Source organism: Canis lupus, chromosome 25 (genome assembly GCF_011100685.1).
Source record: "Canis lupus familiaris isolate Mischka breed German Shepherd chromosome 25, alternate assembly UU_Cfam_GSD_1.0, whole genome shotgun sequence".
NCBI classification, from domain to species: domain Eukaryota; kingdom Metazoa; phylum Chordata; class Mammalia; order Carnivora; family Canidae; genus Canis; species Canis lupus.
In genome coordinates, this window is record NC_049246.1 from 31092671 (window position 1) to 31114474 (window position 21804).

The 21804-nt window shown below is 47.9% G+C and overlaps 1 protein-coding gene across 3 annotated transcripts in view; it reads right to left on the reverse strand.

Moving 5' to 3' along the window:
* The window catches only part of DPYSL2 (dihydropyrimidinase like 2), a 137925-nt gene that overhangs the window by 20535 nt on the left and 95586 nt on the right, over positions 1-21804 (reverse strand). For all 3 annotated transcript variants that reach the window (XM_038573761.1, XM_038573762.1, XM_038573763.1), the window contains exons 4-8: positions 12160-12324; positions 9456-9517; positions 8867-8947; positions 8302-8370; positions 2954-3074 (exon numbers count right to left, since the gene is read on the reverse strand). In XM_038573761.1, the coding sequence (XP_038429689.1) occupies positions 2954-3074; positions 8302-8370; positions 8867-8947; positions 9456-9517; positions 12160-12324 (498 nt within the window). The remainder of the gene's footprint in view (positions 1-2953; positions 3075-8301; positions 8371-8866; positions 8948-9455; positions 9518-12159; positions 12325-21804) is intronic.

Consider the following 21804-nt stretch of genomic DNA (forward strand, 5'->3'; position numbering starts at 1 on the left):
GCGCGATCCTGGAGACCCGGGATCGAATCCCACATCGGGCTCCTGGTGCATGGAGCCTGCTTCTCCCTCTGCCTGTGTCTCTGCCTCTCTCTCTCTCTCTCTGTGACTATCATAAATAAATAAAAATTAAAAAAAAAAAAGTTTGCTGAATGAATGAAGAACCTCTCCATTTTACAGATGAAGAAATGGGAGCAGCAGAAAGTTGGCAGTGCCTTAACACTTGCCACTAGGGACCAGAAGAATTCACCTAAATAGAAAAGCATCCTTAGCAAAATACCCCTATGCTAGGTCAGCAGGCATCATTGCTGTACTTCTACCAATGCTTTACTCTCTAATCAAGAGAACAGTGGGTATAGTTGTGATATACATCTTTATGAACACATTATCTCAGTTACATACCATCTTCAATCTATGAGATGAGTCACTATGGCTAGCCTCTCCTTGCAGATGGGAAAATGAGACCTAGCAATGCTAAGGGAGCTATCCAGCATCACATGCTAGCACACAAGCAAGCTGGGATTTGATCCAGGAAAGGACATTGATCCCAGAGTGCAAATGCATAATAAAACCCTATCCTGTTTTCCTTCTTGGGTGTTTGGGAATCTTTGCTTCTGTATTATACACGACTTTACTAGGTGTCAAGCTCCAGTTTCTACCAGGTTTGTTAAGAAACTAAATCCAAGCAGATACTTGCATTGCTCATATTAAAATAATCTCAAAACATGAAGGTAATTCAGATACTCACGTGGCTATTCAGGCCTGAAGTCAGGCACCTGACAATCAAAACCCAATCCCACCGCTCATTAGCTCTGAGCTTCAGTTTACCCAACTGCAAAGTAAAACAAAGTACAAAAACTCCTGCCCAAAAAAAAAAAAAAAAAAAAAAAACTCCTGCCCAGGCTGCCTCTCAAAGTTGTTATGATGGAGTTCCAACAACATGGATAAAGCCTTAAGAGCCCACAAGCAAGCAAGGATCTCTCATTCTTGCTCATTAGCAGCCAAATGCACCAAAAATTACTTTCTGGCAGCTCAGGCCCATCTAAAGCAAAGGGTTTCACAGACTAGAGGGAACAGTTGGAATGCAAAAGCCACCCCAGTAACCATGATGCAGGCAGGCACCACTGCACTCACATGCGGAAAGTTCTAGGACAAATAGACCAAAGTAGCCCCTTCTTGGTGCTCACTGCCCACACAGGGTCAAAGTCCTAAAGACGACAGAGGGACATCATCAAGCACTGAACTGTAGAGTACCAGAGCAGGCCTGGACTCTACAGTAACACACTCCAGCTCTACACCTTCAAATAAGGAAACTGAGGCACAGAAAGGAGAACCCCCAGCACTGCCAGCTCACAAGTCAGCACTCTGTGCCCGAGACCAAGGCTAGTGCCACCTGAAAGGGCCAGGGTCGAAAGAGAGAGAGAGAGAGAGAGAGAGACTAACTCCTCCACCCTATAATTTGGACAAGTGATAACTGAATCAGAAAATGGGTCCTTGGTTTTTAAATTCTGCTAATTGGAATGTTTAATCATATTAAAATTATATTAAAATGTTTACCTCTTCACTTATTATCATCATCTGGGTAGAGTATGGTCACTAAAATAAATAAATTAAGCTACCCGCTAACTCCTCCTTTTCAGACACTGTGCCAACTGCCCCCATGCTCCCTGTGAGTCATCATCCATGGTGTCTTCCAGAAAACAACTGGACGCTGATTCTGAGCAGATGCTATTACTTGGGTGAATGTTCCTTTATGTCAAAAAGGCAATTTCTACTAGCTGCCAGGAGAGGGCAGGTTTCCGGGAAGATGCGAATTTAGCCACCATGGGCCGCAAAGCCTAAGGACAGAGGCCTCTGGGAGAGCTCCAAGGGAGAGCTCCAAGGAACATGGGTCAGGAAGTGCTGTGTCCGTCTGGAAGTCATCATCTCTGGGGACAAGCTGACTCAGTGGTCATTGAGCAATCTGTTCTAGGTTTTGTACCAAGTCACCCACCAGTGAAAAACTCCTACAATCCTCCTTATCCATGTGGGTCACATCCCGCAGAGAACTAGGAACAGAAGCATAGAGGTCAAACTGCTCCCTTCCTGACAGAAAGAAAAATACAGAAAGAGATAAACAGATGGGGGGGGGAGGGGGCAGGAGAAAGCTAGACAGAAAACGAGAGAGAAATAAGCAGGCCCAGGATGCACACTCATGAAGTCAACCTCACACCATCAAGCTGGACATGAGCTGCACTCCCAAGCACAGGACACGTGGTGTGACCACTCAAGCTCACAGGCAACAGCAGGTGACGAGAGGGTTCTGCTGAATTCATAATGTATAAGGAGCTCCACGGACCAGCCTTTGGAAGCAGCAGGGGAAACTGTACTTAGTAAATTAGTCTCCAAGAACCTTCTCAATGGTCTCCCAAGTACTAACACGGTGCCAGCCTCAGCCCCGAATATGTCAATATAATTGATAGGGAGTGATTCAAGCTCCTGCAGAACTGGACCTGGGGAGGCCCCGGGGCAAAATCTCTTGCCCTTCTGTCCCCGTAAACTCTCTTACTTACCGGGCCAGCAATTACTACCAGCCACGGAACAGGGACTCGTGTGGCCACAGAACGTTCCCCAGAAGGACTCTGGGGCAGATGACAGCTGACACCATCTGTGTATGTGTCTAGTTTATGGAGATTGCATCGAACCAAGTCCAACTTTGCTCCAGAAGCAGGGGCAGGAGGGAGAGGTGCCCGCCCGCCCACTCTTCACGGTGCGCAGCTCTAAGTAGATAGGGACAGGGTGGTGGTGGCGGCGGCGGCACCGAGGGAGAAACTGGAGCTCCCTGCCTCGCACCGCGGTAATTAGGTTAATGCTGGAACGTGATGAAAGCAGCCCACTTGGCATGAAGGTCTGGAAAAGAAGCCTTCCTCCCTTCTGAACCTGCCCGCCGACAGACAGCCGGTAAGGTAACACTTACCCTTTTTCCGGGCCTGGGCGATGACTTCAGCCGCGCTCTTGCTCATCACCTTGGTGACGTACAGAGGGCAGTTGGTCTGGTTGGCGATGGTAATTGAGCGATTCACGGCTTCGGCCTCGACCTACAGAGGAGCACGTGGACGTGAGAACCCTGCCCGATCTGCACCTGTTCCATGAGCCCGTCTTTATGCTCAACCACCTCCCCACCCCCAAGAGGTCAAGAGGAACGAGAGGCCACTGTGTCCTCAAGGTTGAACCCTGAGCGGCACCACAGGAGGGACATGGGACTTTCCCGGTGTCGCTCAATACTGATGGGTGGAGATAGAAGGGGGCAATTCCTTCCCAGACCGAGTGAGGCACTGGAAGGGTGCCCGGCAGACCCACCACAGCAGCATCTGCCCAGGGGTGGGAAGAAATGCAGATTCTCAGGCCCTTCTCAGTCCCAAACGGATCAGTAACTTTGGGGATGGGGCCCAGAACATGGGTCGTTTTAACAGCTCCTGTTGACTTATGCTTGCTCATGTGAGAAAACCACCAGCCACAGGAACGGATTGCTCCCACACCAGTGCATTCATTTCAGCTGCACGGTGTTGAGTCAAGACATCCAGCAATGAGATTTTTGTGCCAGGCTTCTGTCCGACACCCACAAATGAATCCAACGAATAAGGCAACCTCACAAGCCTCTGGGAATGGAGCAGGCAAATCTGTGTCAAGCAATGGTCTCCAATATGGGAAACACGTGGCTGCACACAAACTGGTAGGGCCTTCAGCACCAGATGGGAGAGCTGCTCTAATTAATAGGATTCTTTAAACCTGATGCTTCAGTGAATAATATTCCAAAGAGCCCAAGTGATTACTATTAACTACCTGGCCAGGTAAGACTATGGAGACCAGGGGATATCCTACAGATGTATGTGTGTTTAGAATTGGCCCCAGAAGAATACGTGGAATTGTAGAAGGATGGATCTCCAAAAGCCTTTTGCTCCCTCTCAAATCCTGGCAAAAGCTGTGGCTTCCACTCAAGGCAAGGGGCTGGGTTTGACTCAGAATTTTTCTATCCTCCGTGCCCCACCCCCAAGGGTCCTCAGTGTAATGCCCGGTACAACAGCGGTTGCCCAAAAATGTTTACTGAACCAAAAAATTAACTTTATTTTGTTACTGGTTCAAGCTAGGCTGTGCCATGCAGAGCTGCTACTTTTCACAAGAAATAGCTGAGTTCCTAACTGAATTATCTTAGCTAACCGAGTTTCTATAGGACCCTGGCCAAGAGATGAAGTTCTGTAATTGCATTAACTGGTAATCTAATTTAATAAACGAAGACAACTTCATTCACGTTTGCCCTTTTGGGCATCAACTATGCGACTATGCGACAAGAGAGGTCTCAAAATTCAAAGGTAAACCAAATGGCTCTTGAAAAAAGCTCATTAAACATCCAAATGTTTTTAATTCCTGGAATAGCTGAGGCATCGGCCCTCCCGGCCCTCCCGGCCCTCCCTCTTGGCCCTCCCTCTCCGTGACTCCAATTACAACAGCAGTGCCTCTGGCCTGGGGGAGCACAGAAGAGGGATGGCCTGAATCCCTGCAGTCACTTGAAAAGTCCCCATAGTGTGAAGCACGGAAAGGACTCCTCTAGAATCCTCACGGCTTCCCGGGGGCGCCAATGACTACCCAATTTATTGGCCCAACACAAATACTTCAGAAAGTGAACAGAAAACTATTAATAACTGCATGGGAGAAATGGGCGTGGACTGGGACTGTCCTGGGTGAACTGGAATGTGGAATCAGACTAATTAGAAGTAAATGGAGCGAATGTGCCAGTTCTATGGGGGGGGGGGGGGCTGCCCCCGGCAGGACTGGCTTCCCAGGGCCCTCTCTGGATTCGCTCATCAGTCATAAGGCGAGTTCTGAGCCCTCTTCTGTCCCAGCGCACAAATGGGTGAGGGCACAGGCCTGACTACAAGGTTACCTCCTGGAAAGACAGGGTCCCTAATCCCCAATTCTCTGCGTTCCACCCAGAACCATAGAAGGATCCACATTTATCCTTCGGTGTGTACCTGCCCATGCCCCTTACACACAGTGAACAGATTTAAGTAAGACCAACTTAAAATATTATGAAATTAATATTACAGCTTAAAAATTAAAACATTTTGTCTCATTACAGAGCTATCAAGGATTTGGGGTTTATCACCTAGCCCTGCTGATTTTTAAGATCGGACACCCCCAAGATCCAGAGAGGAAAGCCACTTGTCCAGGAACATGCAACAGTGTTGGTAGAGTAGTGTCTGGATACTAGTGTCAGAACACACAACACTGTCCGTACAAACAACAGGGCGCCTGGCTGGCTCAGTCAGTTAAGCGTCTGCCTTCGGCTCAAGTCATGATCTCAGGGTCCTGAGATCAAGCCCCACATTGGGCTCCCTGCTCAGCAAGAAGCCTGCTTCTCCCTCTCCCCATGCTAGTTCTCTCACTGGCTCGCTCGCTTTGTCTCAAATAAATAAATAATATCTTTAAAAAAAAAAAATCCCAATACACAATAGTGCCTGTACACACACAGCGTTTATACACAACAGACTCTCTATGGCCCAGCCCCCTAACTGTATGCATACCCTAATTACAGCTCCCATTTGGCCCAGTTGGAAAGTTCCCTTCTCTGAGAAAGATTCTTCATGGCCATCACCCTCACCCAAAACACCAACTTTCTTCCAGAATGCCAGTCTTTCAGCCCAGAGCCCCTGTCACTTTCTACCCTCCCTAGTTACTTTCCACCGGTCTCTTCCTCTCCAACTCATCCTCAATCCCTTCCTCTTTCATCTGGCTGTCCCAACTGGGCCCAATCATCCATGTGCAGGGAACCATTGATGGGCAAGCTCAGGGGAAGTACCAAATATGGGGCTGACGGAGAGCAGGTGCCTCTGAAGGAGTTAAGAAGCAGCTGACCCCGGAAAGCACCTAAAACAGCCTTTTGTGAGACAAGAGGACCCTCCCCAAAAGCCAAAAACTCCTCAAACTGGGGCACCCCAGGTCTGATGGCCCCAAAACAAGGTCTCATAATCCACCTCTGGGGACTCTGAACTTCTCCACGCAACCACGGCTATGAGAGACATCTCCTGGGTCGAACCGCGGAAGAATGGGCTTGACTTCTGTCGAACTCTCCTCCGATAGCTTTCGCCTGTTCTGTAAACGCAGGGCTTGCACTGTTTTCCAGTCCGCAGGGATCCACGGATGGAGAACAGACAGAAGGAGAGAGGAAAGCAAAGCCCCAGGGAGGCTCCTATAGGTTCAACAAGAGCATGGATCTCAGAGGTAGCCCTCCCCCGTGTAACAAGGTAACACACAGCACAAACAACTGGATGAGGGGGAGAGCAAACTTTCTAACTAAGTCTGGCCCTGGGTGTCATCACCTGCTTACAGGGGCCCATCGGGTATATGGGGAGCTGAGGCTCCCGTGGGCGTGTGTGTGCATGCACGCAGGTGTACACATGTCCATGCGTGCAAATGTGCACGTGTGAGCCTTATAATGTATGTATGTACGAGACTTCACACGTGTACACTTAAATACTAGTGTGTGCATGCATAGGTGTATACATATGCATGCATGCAAACGTGCAAGTGTAAGCCTTACAATCTACATGTGTATGGGATTGCACGTGTGTACACATAAATACTAGTGTGTGCATGCATAGGTATACACATGTGCATGCATGCAAACGTGCATGTGAGCATTACAATGTACACGTGTACAGGACTGCACATGTGTGCATGTATACACTCGGTGTGCATGTGTGAGCATTACAATATATGTGTATATGAGACTGCCGTATGCGCATGTATACATTCGTGTGTGCACATGCAGGTGTGCATGTGTGAGCATTACAATGTACGCATGTATGGGACTGCACATGTGTACACGTATTTACTCGTGACAGCAGGCAGCTATGACACAAGGGCCGAGAGATGCCACCTTCAACCTCCCTCACCTGTGCGCTGGCTCCGGCTCATCCCTGTGGCTTTCTAGTGTGCGTGGGCAGCTTGGATGGTGTGAAAGGAACTACAGCCCAAGGCCTGGACAGGGACCAGACAGCACTGAAAATGCCACAGCTTCTGTCCTTCAACTGACAACAGGAAAGTGTCTTCAGAGCCACAGATGGTACCTTCGGTACCCTGGTGTGTATGTGTCTGTGTGTGTCTGTGTGTGTGCACGTGCAGCTAGGACAGGACAAGGAAGTGCAAACCCTCAGTATGTGCAGGAAATTCCAAGTGCCTCCTGCTTCTTTTTCTGCCCTTTTTCTGACATTCTTTCCATTTCCAGCCTCATTTCTCCCCCGAAGTCAGAGGGAAAAGGCTGTGGATACCATACCCTCCACCCCAACCTGGACAATCTATTTTCTTCTTAGGGGGAGCTGATGCTCCCTGCATCGTGGCTCCCAGAGTGAACACTTCCCAGAGCCGGGGGGAACCTCCCCATTTTAAAGTTCTGTGCTTTGGGGGCATGGGTCCGATTCATACTCTTCTCAAGCATCTCCCTCTACTTGTTTCCAGAAGGAAAAATCCTGTTAAGCCAACATCCAGTTCCTTGAGGATTTTATCTGCCCTTCTCTGTCACTTCTCTCCTTTAAGAAGAAAAGTCTGTTTGTTTCCATGAGATTCCCCCCAGCATTCTATTTGCTCAGGGCAGCCAGGTCGTCAAAAGTCTGACCTTGAGACTTTCATCAATGAGCCAATTTCCGAGAAGGTCACAAATTCTAATTTAGAAGAGCAGATTCTCCACCATCTAAGATGTGAGCACCTCCCTTCTGTCTTACAAGACTCAACATCCATGACCGTGACCCTCAACTTGTGCTCTGGATCTTAATTATCCCTCCCAGGTTTGAAAGATTGTCTGCTACTCTCTGCTGAAACCTGGCGCAGACTTTCCATGGAAAAACCTACAATTCCCCTTAAGCTTTTTAGTAATGTAAAAGAGCTTTCAGATCCCCATGACGATGTCTTGGTGGTGGTGAGATTTTGGAGGGCCCACACTGTGAACCATGAAACCCAAATTGCAGGATGCTAATAAAAAGCTGTTCATATCCACTCAAGGAAGGGCTTAAAGAATCAGACACACACACACACACACACACACACACACACAAAGAATCAGACACAGAGAAGAATCTCCAGGCTCGGACTAGTATTTCACTTTGCCCACAGAGACACCCACGCATGTACGCATGTAACCTGTGACTTCTCAGAGGGCCCAAACTCAGATCCTGAGAAGCCCCAATCTCAACAGGCAAGAAGTGGGTTCTCTGTGGCTCTGGAAGCACCCAAGGGACACCGAGTCACACATTCCATTCAACAGATGTTCACCTCTTCAGGCCGGCTCAGCACATGACCCTCGGGTCCCGTGATGCCCAGATCCAGGATCCTCTGCTGTTCCTGCAAGGTTAAAGAAAGCGAGGCCGTCAGGGAGAGCTGGACTCCAGATGGCTCTGACTGCTAGAGATCTTTGATCCAAAAAGTTACTCGGACAAGACATAAAGACAGTCCTGCTGACCCCTCACAGCCCTCATCCCAGGACCTCGTGAAGAGAAGGGATCGCTACCCTGTCCCCAGTCCTGCCTGAGCTTTCCCAAGTGTGTTCAGCTCTTCCCCTGGGATGCTGAAAGCCCACATGTGCCCTCCACCTCCGAGACAGCTGCATGACCACTGAGGGAAATGACTTCTCTGTGGAAAGGGAACAGTCTGTGTGTCCCGCAGGACACAGGGAGGCACCCACGCTGCCGGTAAGACTGCTAGCACTGTGCCCCCAGATGGTGGCCCTGGGTCACCCTGCTTTTCCTCCTCACAGCTGAGCTACAGAATGCCTTCCCTTTCTCGAGCCCGCCTCATACCCCGCAGGTCATGAAGAAAACACAAGAGGAAAGCCCCGTACCTCTGCGATGATGTCACCATTTTCTGCGTGGACTTGGGCAATCGCACCGATATCCCGGATCACGCTCAATACTTCATAGATCTGAGAGGGCAGAGAGGAGACGGGGTGTCCATCTTCCTGTACACAAGCACAGCCACTTCCCTGCCGGCCACTGGGGTCAGAAATGCACCCTTGGCTGCTACTACTACAGCTATCTCCTTTGACATGACCCAAGGTCAAAGCTACTGGCCACACTTGGCAGAGCAGGAGCACTCAATAACCAAGAGAGGCAGCATAACCTAAAGGACACGGAGTAGGGGAGGCTCATGGAGGACAACTGGCCCTGCACCAGGCTTGCTGAGGTGGCTCTGAGCCAAAGAGGCAGCTTGGAGGCTGACTCCAGAGCCTGGGAGAACACCAGTCCTGGAGGGCCAGGGCACTGGGATCACACCCTCCCTAAAGGTTAAAGTCACCCAGGGGCCTCATCCATTAACCATTTCCCATGGAGCTAAGGGACATACATACACTGGAGGCAGCTTCCCAGACAAGAGCATTGGTCCCAAGGTACCAAATGCCAAGGCGCCTGTTCAGGAAAGCCACCTTTTCTTACCTGGGAATCCGTTAGCTGGAAGCGATCTTTGAAAGCCATGTACACAAGGAAGGAATTTACTCCTAGCAGAGAGACAAAATAGAGAGGCAGAGACCTGGCTTTAATAAACAAACCAAATAAACTGGAAAAAGAATACGAAAAGTATAATACCATGCATATATATATATATATATACCATGTATATAGTGGGCGGTGGTGGGGGGAGCAGGAGAGAGACACAGAGACAGAGGTGGAGACAGAGAAATAAGGATAAAACAAATGGGCTGGAATACTAAGAATTAGTAAAAAAAAAAATCTGTAAATAGGGACTCCCAGGTGGCTCAGCAGTTGAGCGTCTGCCTTTGGCTCAGGGCGTGATCCTGGAGTCTCGGGATCGAGTCCCGCGTCAGGCTTCCTGTGTGGAGCCTGCTTTTCCCTCTATGTCTCTGCCTCTCTCTCTGTCTCTCGTGAATAAATAAATAAATTTTTTTTTTAAATCTGGGAATAGGGTGCAGAAGTTCTTCTTAATATCTTGACAGCTTGTCTCTTAAGTTTAAAACTATATCGAAATTCAGAGTTGCCCGTGTTGTACATCCAAATACACAGCCAGCAGTATTCACAGCAGCCAAAGGGCAGAAGTGTCCACTGACAGATGAATGGAGACACGAAATGTCATACAGCCATACAACAGAATATTATTCAGCCTTAAGCAGGAAGGAAATCCTGTCACATGGATGAACCCTGAGGACATTATGCTAATGTCACTAGAGGACAGATAAGGAGGATTCCATTAATAGGTCAAACTCAGAGAGACAAAAAGTAGAACGGGGGTTGACAGGGGCTGGGGGAGGAGGATTGGGGGGTTCATATTTAACGGGGATGGAGTTTCAGTTTGGAAAGATTCAAAGTTCTAGGGATGGCTGGTGTGATGGTTGCACAACAATGTGAATGTACTAGACATTTAAAAATGACTACGATGGTAAATTTTATGCTGTGCTGTATTTCACCACAATTTAAAAAACTAAAAAAGTAAAAACAAAAGTTGCCCTCAACTGTTGGGACTTTAAGAAGAACGTGAATTAGAAGATTCTGTGGATGCGGATCTATAATAAATGTCTTTTCTTTGGTAAACAGACTGCGCTTGAAGCTGACTTTTAAGAAACATTTTTAAGTAAGACAGGGTCCAACAAACTGATGTCGCAATTCTCCCCCTGGCATTTCAGAGTCCTCGTCACCCGAGACACCAGACCAAACATCCCTGCCCCACATCCATCACAATGGTAAACAACTGAGCGGACAATCTTCTAGTCCTGGAGCTTAATTCAAGCCACCTGGGGGTGCTGGATGCTGTCTGGGTTCAATGGCTCAGGACATCCCAGCCTTTCTCTTCTACCAGGCAACAGTTGCTATGGTAACTCTCCTAGCTGATTTGAAGTCGATTCATTTAAAATATGGAAAGTTAAACCCCCTCAAGCCTCAGTATTCTCTCAAAAGTAAGAAAGGTCAAGGGTAACCTATTTTCTTTTGGGTGGGACCTTCATACCAGGAGGAATCTCAGGATATTCTAGTCCAATACCCTCTAGTCCAATACCCAATACCAAAAAACAGAGATGTTTTTTTAATTGAGCCTCATAAAATTTAAGACTCTAGACTTTCATTTGGGGCATTTTCTGCTGTATCTATGGATATCTACCTACTGTACTCGGGCCTAGAGATTTCCCTCCTGCTATTGAATCACAGCTCATGGTACTTCTAAGCTTAGAAATCTCAGAAAATGAAAGCAACAGGAAGTCTCCCTGACAGTTAAGATCCAGGGAGATCAACATCTCACCCCAGGAGTCTAGTCTATAGCCAACCTCAAGAAGACCCCAGAAGATGATAGAACTTGGCAATACCACCTCAACTCCCAAGGATCCTGTGGACAAAAGGGTCCCAGAGGCACCTTGAGGTCATCTAGATTCCCCTAGACTCCCCGGGAATCTTCCAGGACGCAACCTCTGGAATCCTATTTCCTAAAATAGTCCTATAGAATAAGAAAGACCCAGGGCACCTGGGTGGCTCAGTTGATTGTCTGATTCTCAGTTTCGGCTCAGGTCATGATCTCAGGGTCATGAGATTGAGCCTTGCTTTAGGCTTTAAGCTCAGTGGGCAGTCTGGTTTAAATTCTCTCTCTCTCTCTCTCCCTCTGCTCCTATCTACCCCCCTACCTCCCTCTCTCCCTCTAAAATAAATAACTCTTAAAAAAAAAAAAAAAAGGAAGAATAAAAGAAATAAAAAGGTATCTTTCATTGTCCCAGAGCCTCCTCATCCCCAAATCTATCCTGGTTCTTATGGGGTTGTAAAAAGAGCTTGCCCAAGTCCCCCACTCAGTGTCCCAGGCACCTACCTCCCCATGATCACCTAGAATCATCACTAGGATAGGCATTCTTGGCCTCAAGTCTCCAACCTAGCTGGGTGCAGATCCCTCAAACCAGTAAGCTGTGAGTAGTTGTTACTTAAGAACTGGTCCCTGTGGTATAGCTCAGGTTCTCATGTCAATGAAAGCTTCTGTTGCTGCCCCGGGTTTGGTCACCTCCAATGGGCACCAGCTACAGCTCAACCCTTTCTCCTAGCAGGCACAGAGGTAAGGCATGCAAGGGATCTGCAAGTGCTATTCACAGACCTGCACCAGAGCTCATGCACCGAAATGGAAATATCCCCAGAGCTGTTGGTCAGCACAACCTACCGTGGTCCTTCACCAGGGCCTCCATCTCCTCTTGGATGCCCTTATGCCATTCAGTGATGTCCACGTGCAGAGAATAGTCACAGCAGGACTTGCTGTCAGCCCATTCCCTCCACTGGTCGAAGGCTGCCAGCAGGCTTGTCCCGGGCTCGGGCACGACATGGTCAACTAGAAAAGAAGAGACACCGGCAGTTATCAACAAGTCTCAAGGGCCATGGGTCACAGCTGTTTTCCCATTTCAACCTTGAGCAAGACTTCTTAGGTTCAAAATCGAGATGGTGATCTCTATAACCTGCTTCTAAGAATCCACTTAAACCAGCTGACTCCCCAAGAGGGAGAAAGCAGAAAGCAGAAACTTGGCATGGCCTGATTACTCCAGCGAAACCATGCATGAACTGCCCGGATCTGATCGCCCAGCTCAAAAGCCCTGAAAGCTCGTACCTCGGGCACATTTCCTGGACAATGAGTCCTTATGGACAATGGCAGTGTCGAATGGCCGGCCGGAGCTGCCAACCCTTTCTGTGTGCTGAGAGCTGCCAGTGAGACGCCCCTCACCAGACGGCAAGGAACTTGAAGATGCTGGACCACAGCCATGCAGACTGGGGCTCTGAAAGGTTCTAGGCATATCCAATCTCTCCTCACCGCTCATATTTCTGCCGCATAATACCACTTTGTCATTTAAGGGAGATCTTTCATCTTAAGAGTTCAAAGTGTCTTTTAAAACAGTGGTTATTGTTATATAGTTATTGAGTTAGCCTGAGATGGAGGGCAGGGGACTTTGGACTCCGGCTGACCTGAGTTGGTCTCCTGGCTCCACCACCTACCAGCAACATGCTCTTGGGTATGCTGCTTAATCTCCACTACCCTAAATTTCTCCAGTGGTTTAAAATGGGAATATTAGCTGCTACACACATTTCTCATGAGGATTAAATGAAACAGCATATCTATTGATCTTTTGTCATTCCCCTATTTAAATCTTTCAACAGTTTCCCCTTGCTCTTAAGATAAAGAATCAAGTCTCCAAGAAGATTCGGCCCAGCTTGGTCCTTGTCTACCTCTACATCACTCTGGATTACCTCCACCTTGCACTCTGCCCTCCAACCACATTAACTTCCAGTTCCTGCTCCCTTCTGCCACAGGGCCTTTGCAGACGTACTGTATCTCTAAGTCACAGAGCTCTTGCCCAGTAACCCTGATGATGAGAGGTGTACCAGAACAATTACCCCCAATCTTCTGCACAGAGACACTAAAATATGAAATGACTTGTCCGAGGTCAAACCAAACTTAGGAAGGCAGGGACGCCTGGGTGGCTTAGTGGTTGAGCATCTGCCTCTGGCTCAGGGTGTGATTCCAGGTCCCGGGATCAAGTCCCACATCAAGCTCCTTGCGTGGAGCCTGCTTCTTCCTCTGCCTGTGTCTCTGCCCCTCTCTCTCTCTCTCTCTCTCTCTCTCTCTCAGGGTGTGATTCCAGGTCCCGGGATCAAGTCCCACATCAAGCTCCTTGCGTGGAGCCTGCTTCTTCCTCTGCCTGTGTCTCTGCCCCTCTCTCACTCTCTCTCTCTCTCTCTCTCTCTCTGTGTCTCTCATGAATAAATAAAATCTTAAAAAAAAAAAAAAAACTTAGGCAAACAAAGATAAAACCCAGGACTCTAGACACCTAAAGCAATGAATCATTCTTCTAAATAAAACATTAGGTTTTCTAGACTGGGGTAAGCAATTCTCGGCTAAGAAAATGCCAGCCCCGGCAACGCTAGTGAGCTCGAATTTCTGAAATGGATCAAATCTTGCAGATGCTGCTGAACTGTAATAACTGAGCTTGGGGGGGAATCCCTGGATGGCTTAGCGGTTGGGCATCTGCCTTTGGCCCAGGGTGTGATCCTGGAGACCCGGGATTGAGTCCCACATCGGGCTCCCTGCACGGGAGCTTGCTTCTCTCTCTGCCTATGTCTCTGCCTCTCTCTCTGTGTGTCTCTCATGAATGAATAAATAAAATTAAAAAAAAAAAATTGAGCTTGGTTTTATAGGTCTCAAAAATGTGGACAACGAAGCTGAATTTTCTTTCAACGACATGTACTTTTAAAAATAAGCAGTAGTATATGTGATTAAATGGGTACACGCACAGCTGGTATTGTAACACACATCATATTATCTAATGAAAGCAATGAGGATGCGCACTTGTAATGCAAGTCGGTTCCATCTGTAAAATGCTGACACAGAAACCTTGACAAAACAATTCTAATTTTCTTGTGTCCCCCCACACCAGAAGAAGAAGGGAGGCAGGTGGGGAGGAGGAGAAGAAAATATGATTTTGTGGCAATCATAATTTCGACAGACCCTCCCTGGTCACACTCCTGATTTCATCCCTCGTCCGGCCACACCAGCCTGCATATAAGCAGCCAGATGATCCTCTTAAATCTTTACCCAGATCCCATCACTCTGCTGATTAATCCTCCGATAGGTGTCCACTACCCTTAGGGTCAAATTCAAATCCCCTCCCTTGGGACACCTGGGTGGCTCAGTGATTGAGCATCTACCTTCAGCTCAGAGCGTGATCCTGGGGTCCTGGGATCAAGTTCCACACTGGGCTTCCAAAGGGAGCCTGCTTCTCCCTCGCCCTATGTCTCTCATGAATAAATAAATAAAATCTAAAAAAAATAATAATAATAACCAAAAAAACAAATGCCCTCCCTGTTCCTACGGACCCAGTCTCATCTCACCAATGTACTCTCAGCCCCTAACCCTGCTCACCACCATCAGCCTCCAGCTGTTTTCACTCAGGGACCTGCCTGACTCCTCCCCACCTCTGGGCCTTTGTACCAGCAGTTCCCTCTCTGGAAACCCATTCCTTTGGCTCTTTACGTGGGCATCTCTGCCTCCTTGGATATACGCCTCCATCCCAGAATCACATCCCCATCTGTGGTAATTTCTGCACCCGCTCCCCTCATTTGCTATCTGACTCCCCCACTAGATGTGAACTCCCTCGGCGCAGGGATTGAGGGCCTGCAAGAGAGGAAGTGCTCAATAAATGTTTTCGATAAATGAGTCAATGCTCCCTTCCAGCTCACATTCCTCCCTGCAAGATCAGGTCAAGCGCAGAAGGAGGTGCTCTACTGGGAACATGACCAGATTTTTCTGCTCAACCTCAAGTATATGTGAGGTCGTCTGGTGCTAAGCTATTCAAACTTAAGTGTGTTTAAGAATTCTCTTGAGAGCTTACTAAAACACAGGTTCCTGGCCATCATCCCCAGAATTTCAGATTCTGTAGGTCTGGGCTGGAACCTGAGAACTTGCATTTTTAATAATCTCTCTTGGAGCTGATATGTCTGCCTTAGACCACTCTGAACATCACTAATTGAGTGCATATCTCTTCCCATTTACTTCTCCTACCACCTGAATTCACGCTCATTCATGCCCATTTTACCAGGAGGGTCCCGTCTCACTACTCAACAGCATTCTCACTTGCAAAAAAACACCAGGTTCCCTGACTGTAATACAGTCAGGAAAATGGCCTCCCTCCATTTTCAAAAACAGCTCTTAGCCTTACGAACTCTGGAAAACTCAGGGCACAGGCAAAGCTGAGGACTCCAGGGAAATAAACATGTTTCCTCTAAGAACTAATGACACTCAGAAAAGTGTCCATGAAAAGCCTCCTCGTGTTTTCCCACAGTTCTCTTTCCATAGGAGCTGTCTCCTGGGAAGAGCCACTCCAGGGAACAGGGCAAAAAGTCATCCTCTCTTCCGGAGGAAAGAGAAATTCCCCCATTGAAGACACCAGCCTGCAAAGGATTTGCCCAGAACTCACAGGCCTTTAATCTGGTGATTTTCCTAAGCTACCTGCCCCTGCAAGAGCCTGGCTCTTGCCTTGTAGCTGACTTTTTCCCCTTGTTTAAGATGTGAGCAAAAAGCTCATCAACCCAGCCTTCCAACCGGGCAGTAAAGTTAACGATCCAGGGGTTAAAAAGCTGGTTCTCAGGGCAGCTCTACCCTGCTGTATATACTCTTTGGGAACTCTATGCCTTCATGCATAAAACATAGGCACGAAACTACCCACCGTGCAGAGCTGCAGGAGGTTGAAGAAAGCATGTATGAAAGCACCTGGCAGAAAGAACGTCTGGCACACACTGAGTCTTCATTCCCCTGAGCTGAATGCTCAGAAACACACTGTGGTTCCAGTGGTAGGCCTGCGAATCTGGTTTAGGAGGGAGCCAAGAACATGCCCTGGGACGGTGGCCTGAATTGAGGCGTTACAGGCAGTACGCAGAAGTACTTACTCCTAGAAGACACCAGCTCTTTCCAAAGGGCTACTATTACTTCTCTCGAAACTGTCAAAAGACCCCAAATTTTATAAAGAGTTTTACTGAGATGTAATTCATACTACACAATGCGCCCATTTAAACTGGTACAATTCAACGGCTTCTAGGCTAGTCGGAGAGTTGCGCAACCATCACCACAATCTAATTGTGGAACATCACCCAAAAAAAGAAAGCCATACCCATCTACAATTCTTCCCCATTCCTTCCTAAGCCTGCTGCTCCCAGCCCTAAGGCAACCACTAATTTGCTTTTTTCTGCCTCTAGAGATTTGCCCAGTCTGGACATTTTGTGTAAATGGAATCATACAGTATGTGGTCTTTTGTGTCTGGCTTCCTTCACTCAGCATCTTGTCTTCAAGGTTCATCCACATTGGAGCCCACAACAGCCCTCCAATTCCTCTTTATCGCCCCAAGCGCTTTCAGTACCCTATTTTTATATTTATAGGATATTGGCAAGGTGCTGGACACACAATAAACAAGCTGCTGCTTGAAAATTCAAACAAAGAACTCCTCTGGAGTTTGCAGGATTTAAAAGACCGTATTTTTTTTAACATTTTACTTGGAAGTGTAACTGTAGATTCACACACAGTTATAAGAAGTCCTCAGCCCCTCCACCCACTGTCCCCCAGGGGTAACACTTGCTTCACTTTAACACTTCACAACCAGGATGTCCACATGGACATAACCCAAAACCCCAAGCAGTTAGTGTTTCTGATCAGCTCTCAAGGGACCCAACGTTACTGAAAACACATAGAGATGTCAGAAAAGTCATCATCATGGTCCCTGTTCGGGAATTGAAGTGGCTGAGCAGGACTCACATCTCAAAAGTCTGCCAGTTAGATAAGCAGGTGAAGCAGGAAAAAGAGGGGGATAGCTCTGCTGGGCTCCCCTTTGGCCCCAGTCTCTCTGAAGCCTCACACACAGTTGCAGTTCTAGAAACTCCAATTAGTACACACACCACCCCACACTCCCAGTGGTATTTACTCTATCAGAATTGCCCATCTCCTGCCTCCCATTCCAGAATCATCACTGCCTCATTCTCTAGTCCCGTCACTTAGCTGTCCGTACGTCTGCCTCTCCCTTTCTTGTCCTAGATTAATCAGTGGGCTTGAATTAAAAGCAAACCATCAGGGAGATGACAACAGAAACCACCGCTGGCTCATCCATGAGGGCATCGAGCTGCCATCTACTCAGCAAAATGCCAGTGGCCTATTCAGCAGAGAATAGCTTTTGTTGGTAGAGAGATAAAAGCCCCTGTCCTGCCAGTTAGAATAACATGGTTTTGTTCTAGAAAAAAAGCAGAAAAGGAAGAGAAAGCACCTGTCCTTAGGAACATAAGGGGTACCCAGAGGAGAGGTAGTAGAGGAAGGACCAGGGTCAGATGCCCTATGCCTGGTCAGTTCCACCTTTTCATCATGAGGTTTTCTTCAAGATACTCATCTTCTCTGGCCTTCAGATTGCCTCCACCAGGAATTCAGGGATCCAGTGAGATGTAAATGAGATGACAGGGGAACTTCCTAGAAGGATGCCTGCCTCAGAGCTGTGCTCAACAAACACCAGCGGAAGGACAGTTATACTCCTTTGTAAGGAAAACTGCTACACATAAACCCCTTTGTGAAGTATCTCAGGTGCCTCTAAAGCACAAGCTTCTGGGGCAACCTACCTGCCTTGCACAAATATATCGCTTCTCTGGTAATACATAGAAGCATTTTCCCAAGAGCTGGAACTGCCTCGAATGTTTGTGCCTGATTTTTCTCATCTACAAACCAGTGCCAATAACACATCTCATAGCACTTTTGCTAGTGCCCAGTAAGATGGTATTAGTAAACAACGAAGTGCTATTCCAATGAGCACATCCTCTTCCCTGTACCCCCTAAAGCATCAAGCAGGAGGACTGGCATACAGAAGGTGCTTAATAAGCAGAGGAGAGACCAAACATCACACATGCCTCTGGCAAGAAAGGCCGTGGCCAACCCTAGGACTGGAGCACCAAGGAACCTCTTTCTCCAAGAGGCCCAGCCATGGGGCTCTGGGATGGAACACTCCAATCCAGGGATCCCTAGCACTCTTGGAGCCTGCAGCTTTCCTGTCTGTCTGCCATGGTTGTTAAATCCCAGCCTTCCTGAATGCTGGCAAGGGGACCCACCACAGTAAACTACCTTTAACATAAGTCTAATTCACACATTTCAAAATGGGAGTAACAGTAAAAATAATCCTTATTGAATACTTCCTATGTCTGGTACAATTCCATGCATCTTTTGTGGATTATCTTGTTTAACCCTTACATTGGGCCAGCATGGGCCAGTTTTCAAGTGGAGAAGCTGAGGGCAGTGGGGTTAAGTAACCTGCTCGTATTACTTAGCATGCAGAGATACATACAGAAGGTCTGCAACATTCATACCGCGTGTGCCTTGGCAAGCAAGGCCCTTGGTAGAACTCTGGAAGGTGTGAATAATGTGGCCATAGCCAGTACAACTGTTGACAGGCAGAGGTGGAATGTGACCCCAGAGTCTGACTCCAGAACCTCTACTCTTAAGAGTGGGGAGGAATGGATCATTGAGAAGGGAAATGGAGCCTTATCCCTTTATTTTTTATAACTACAGCATGCAGTTCAATTAATTCAATAAAAAGAAAATGGTATAATTAGCCTAACAACCACAGGGTTATTAACTCATGCTCCCAAGTGCTTGACCTTAGAGACACCTGGGTAATCCCTTTCTCTTTGCCAAACTTTCTTTAATGTAACCTTTCTTTTAAAGCTGAACAAGTAAAAAAATAAAAAAATAAAATAAATAAATAAAGCTGAACAAGTATAGTCATACAAAGCAAGCTGAGCCAGGAGTAATTGTTCCGCATCCAGAGATCGCTGCTAGAATCATTAAGCCAGAATCTGGAGGGAATAAGGGCTGAAGCGAGATCCAGTAAAATGTATTTATAAAACAAGCAAACAACCTCTTATGTGATCTGATGACCAGCCAGCTTTGGAGGAAAACAAAGAGGTAGAAGATACAAACCATACCCTTAAAATGCTTAAAATCTAGTTTCGGGGGAAAAAAAAAAAAGGCATTAAAGTGTGCACAGAGGAAGGGATTTTGCTCAATCCTCAGCCTACTGCACATCCCCACTCTTCCCTTCTCAACCAAGCTCTGCAAAGAGCTGAATGCTGTTGATGCCTCACCTTGTCACCTCCCATTCACTCGTGGCCAACTGCACCCTTGGCTCTAGTGTGCCGACACCCCCGAACCAGCTCTCATTTCTCCCCATCCCCTGGGGACCAGTACCACCCTCCAAGGACTTGGTGTGACTGCCCGCAGCTCCGGCTGCCCACACCCACCCCAGCTTCTGGACAGCCCACATGCTTCCCTCAGCTTCTCTCAACAACTGTCCCCTGGCCCCTCTTTTGCCCCAGTGTTTTCAATGCTGCTGTTCCCAGGAGCTCCGTCCGACATCCTTCAATTCCACTCACATGTCTGACATTTATTCAAAAGGTCCTGGGCCGGGGATCTGAACCACAGAACTGCAGGCCCTCCTCCAGCTGGCCTGCACAGGACCCCTTATTTCTTGCTCTTGTTTCTTTTCTGGTCTCGTTGTCCCCAGCCATGTCCTCTCTCTCCTCCCTCCCGATCTCCGTCCTCCTCCTTCCTCTGCTTCCTGCTATCTTCCTCAGTGCATCTCAGGCTCAACATTCGATGGGTGATGGATCTGGGGTCTGGGACTCTCCTGGGTCTCAGGTGAATCCCAGGATGAGCAGCTAGAAGCAGGGGAGACCCGCAGGCACCAGCACCTGTTGGGGTTGGCTTCTGCACGTGATGGGAGCTGCCCATCTAGAAGCGGGGGGCGGGCACATGCAGTCCACACTTCCTGTCCACCCATTTCCCTTCCTGTGGCCTGTGCTCGCTGGAATGAGATCACACTCTTTCCAGGTTGCTGGAAGATTGACTCTGGGAGTCGAGGGCTCAGAGCTGGAGTCTGAGGATGGGAAAGGAGAAGTGGGGAGCAGGGCAGAGAAGGCCCAGCTTCTAAACCCAGTGTTATCTCGGACTCTGAAGACGATCCTAGAAAGACATCCTCAGCTTTCCTCCTTTTTCACAATAGAACACAGGCATGACCAGAGCTCCCCGCATTAGAGAAATATATCCACCCCTGTAGAAGTCTTTTCCAGGGGGACAATGGAACCGTGTCATAAGTTCATACCACTGTTTGCATTTATGTGATGGCAATGGTATCGACCTCACATGGGTACAGCTTTTCAGCGATTCACAAAGTGCTACCATATGCCTTACCTCATTGGATGCTTTAATAGGGAGGCAGATATATTTATGGTGCTGGTGGCACAGATGAACCATGGCTGTGAGACCTGCCTGCAGTCCTGCAGACACAAACTCACAGAGCCGGAGCCCAAACCTACCGTGTTTTACCGCCTTTACTAACCACCACCTTCCCAGGGTTTCTACAAAAACCATTCACCTCAACTCTTCAAACGTAGGCTTTTTTCTATCATCAAAAACATATGCAGGTTCACTTAAGTGTGCAGCTAATGACCTTAACCTAGTGGACAGAGGAGGAAATGGCCAATGTGAGCCGGTGACAGTCAACTTGGGGTGTCAGATAAAAAGCTTGTCAAAATGTCAGCACCTCGTAAAACCCTTTTCTTTGAGGCCTGGCATAGCCTGCACATGGCCCAGCGTGCACATGGCACACAAGATCAAAGGCCAGGCTAATGAAATCTATGTGTGGCGATGAAGGGTCATTTATAACGTGTAAATCCTTGAAGAGCGACAAACCACACAATGGGCAGATAGCCTCTCCCTGACTTAGCAGGAGCAGACATGGGGAGACTGGGAGAGTGTGAGAGCCCATCTGTAGGCAACATGGGCTCAACCTTCCCAGGAAGGGTCCATCAGAGTTGACCAGTGGACTTGGAGAGGGAGAGAAGAAAGTCACTTCACCAGGAACAGTTTACTTCAAATTCAGCCTCTGGGGTAGTACTTGGTAGTTTGCTCTAAATTCACTCAGAAAGGACATGCCATGGGGGAAGGTTCTATCAAACCATGAATGGTGAGAACAAATCTGCAGGAGCACCACTTAACCACCAGAAATGTTTAAAGTTGTCTCCGACTGTTGGTGGTGATCAACGATGCTCCTGAGTGCCCAGATGTCGGTCTTATTCTACCTGAAGAGGTATCCATGGCAAGAATCAGGTTCAGATCCAGGATACTTAGAAATCGTTTTGTCTTTTTACAGATGAGGAATCTGAGTCCCAGAGAAGTTTCAAGAGTTGCTAAAAGATACACGAGATGAGTAACACCAGAATTAATCTGAGGTCTGAAGCTAAA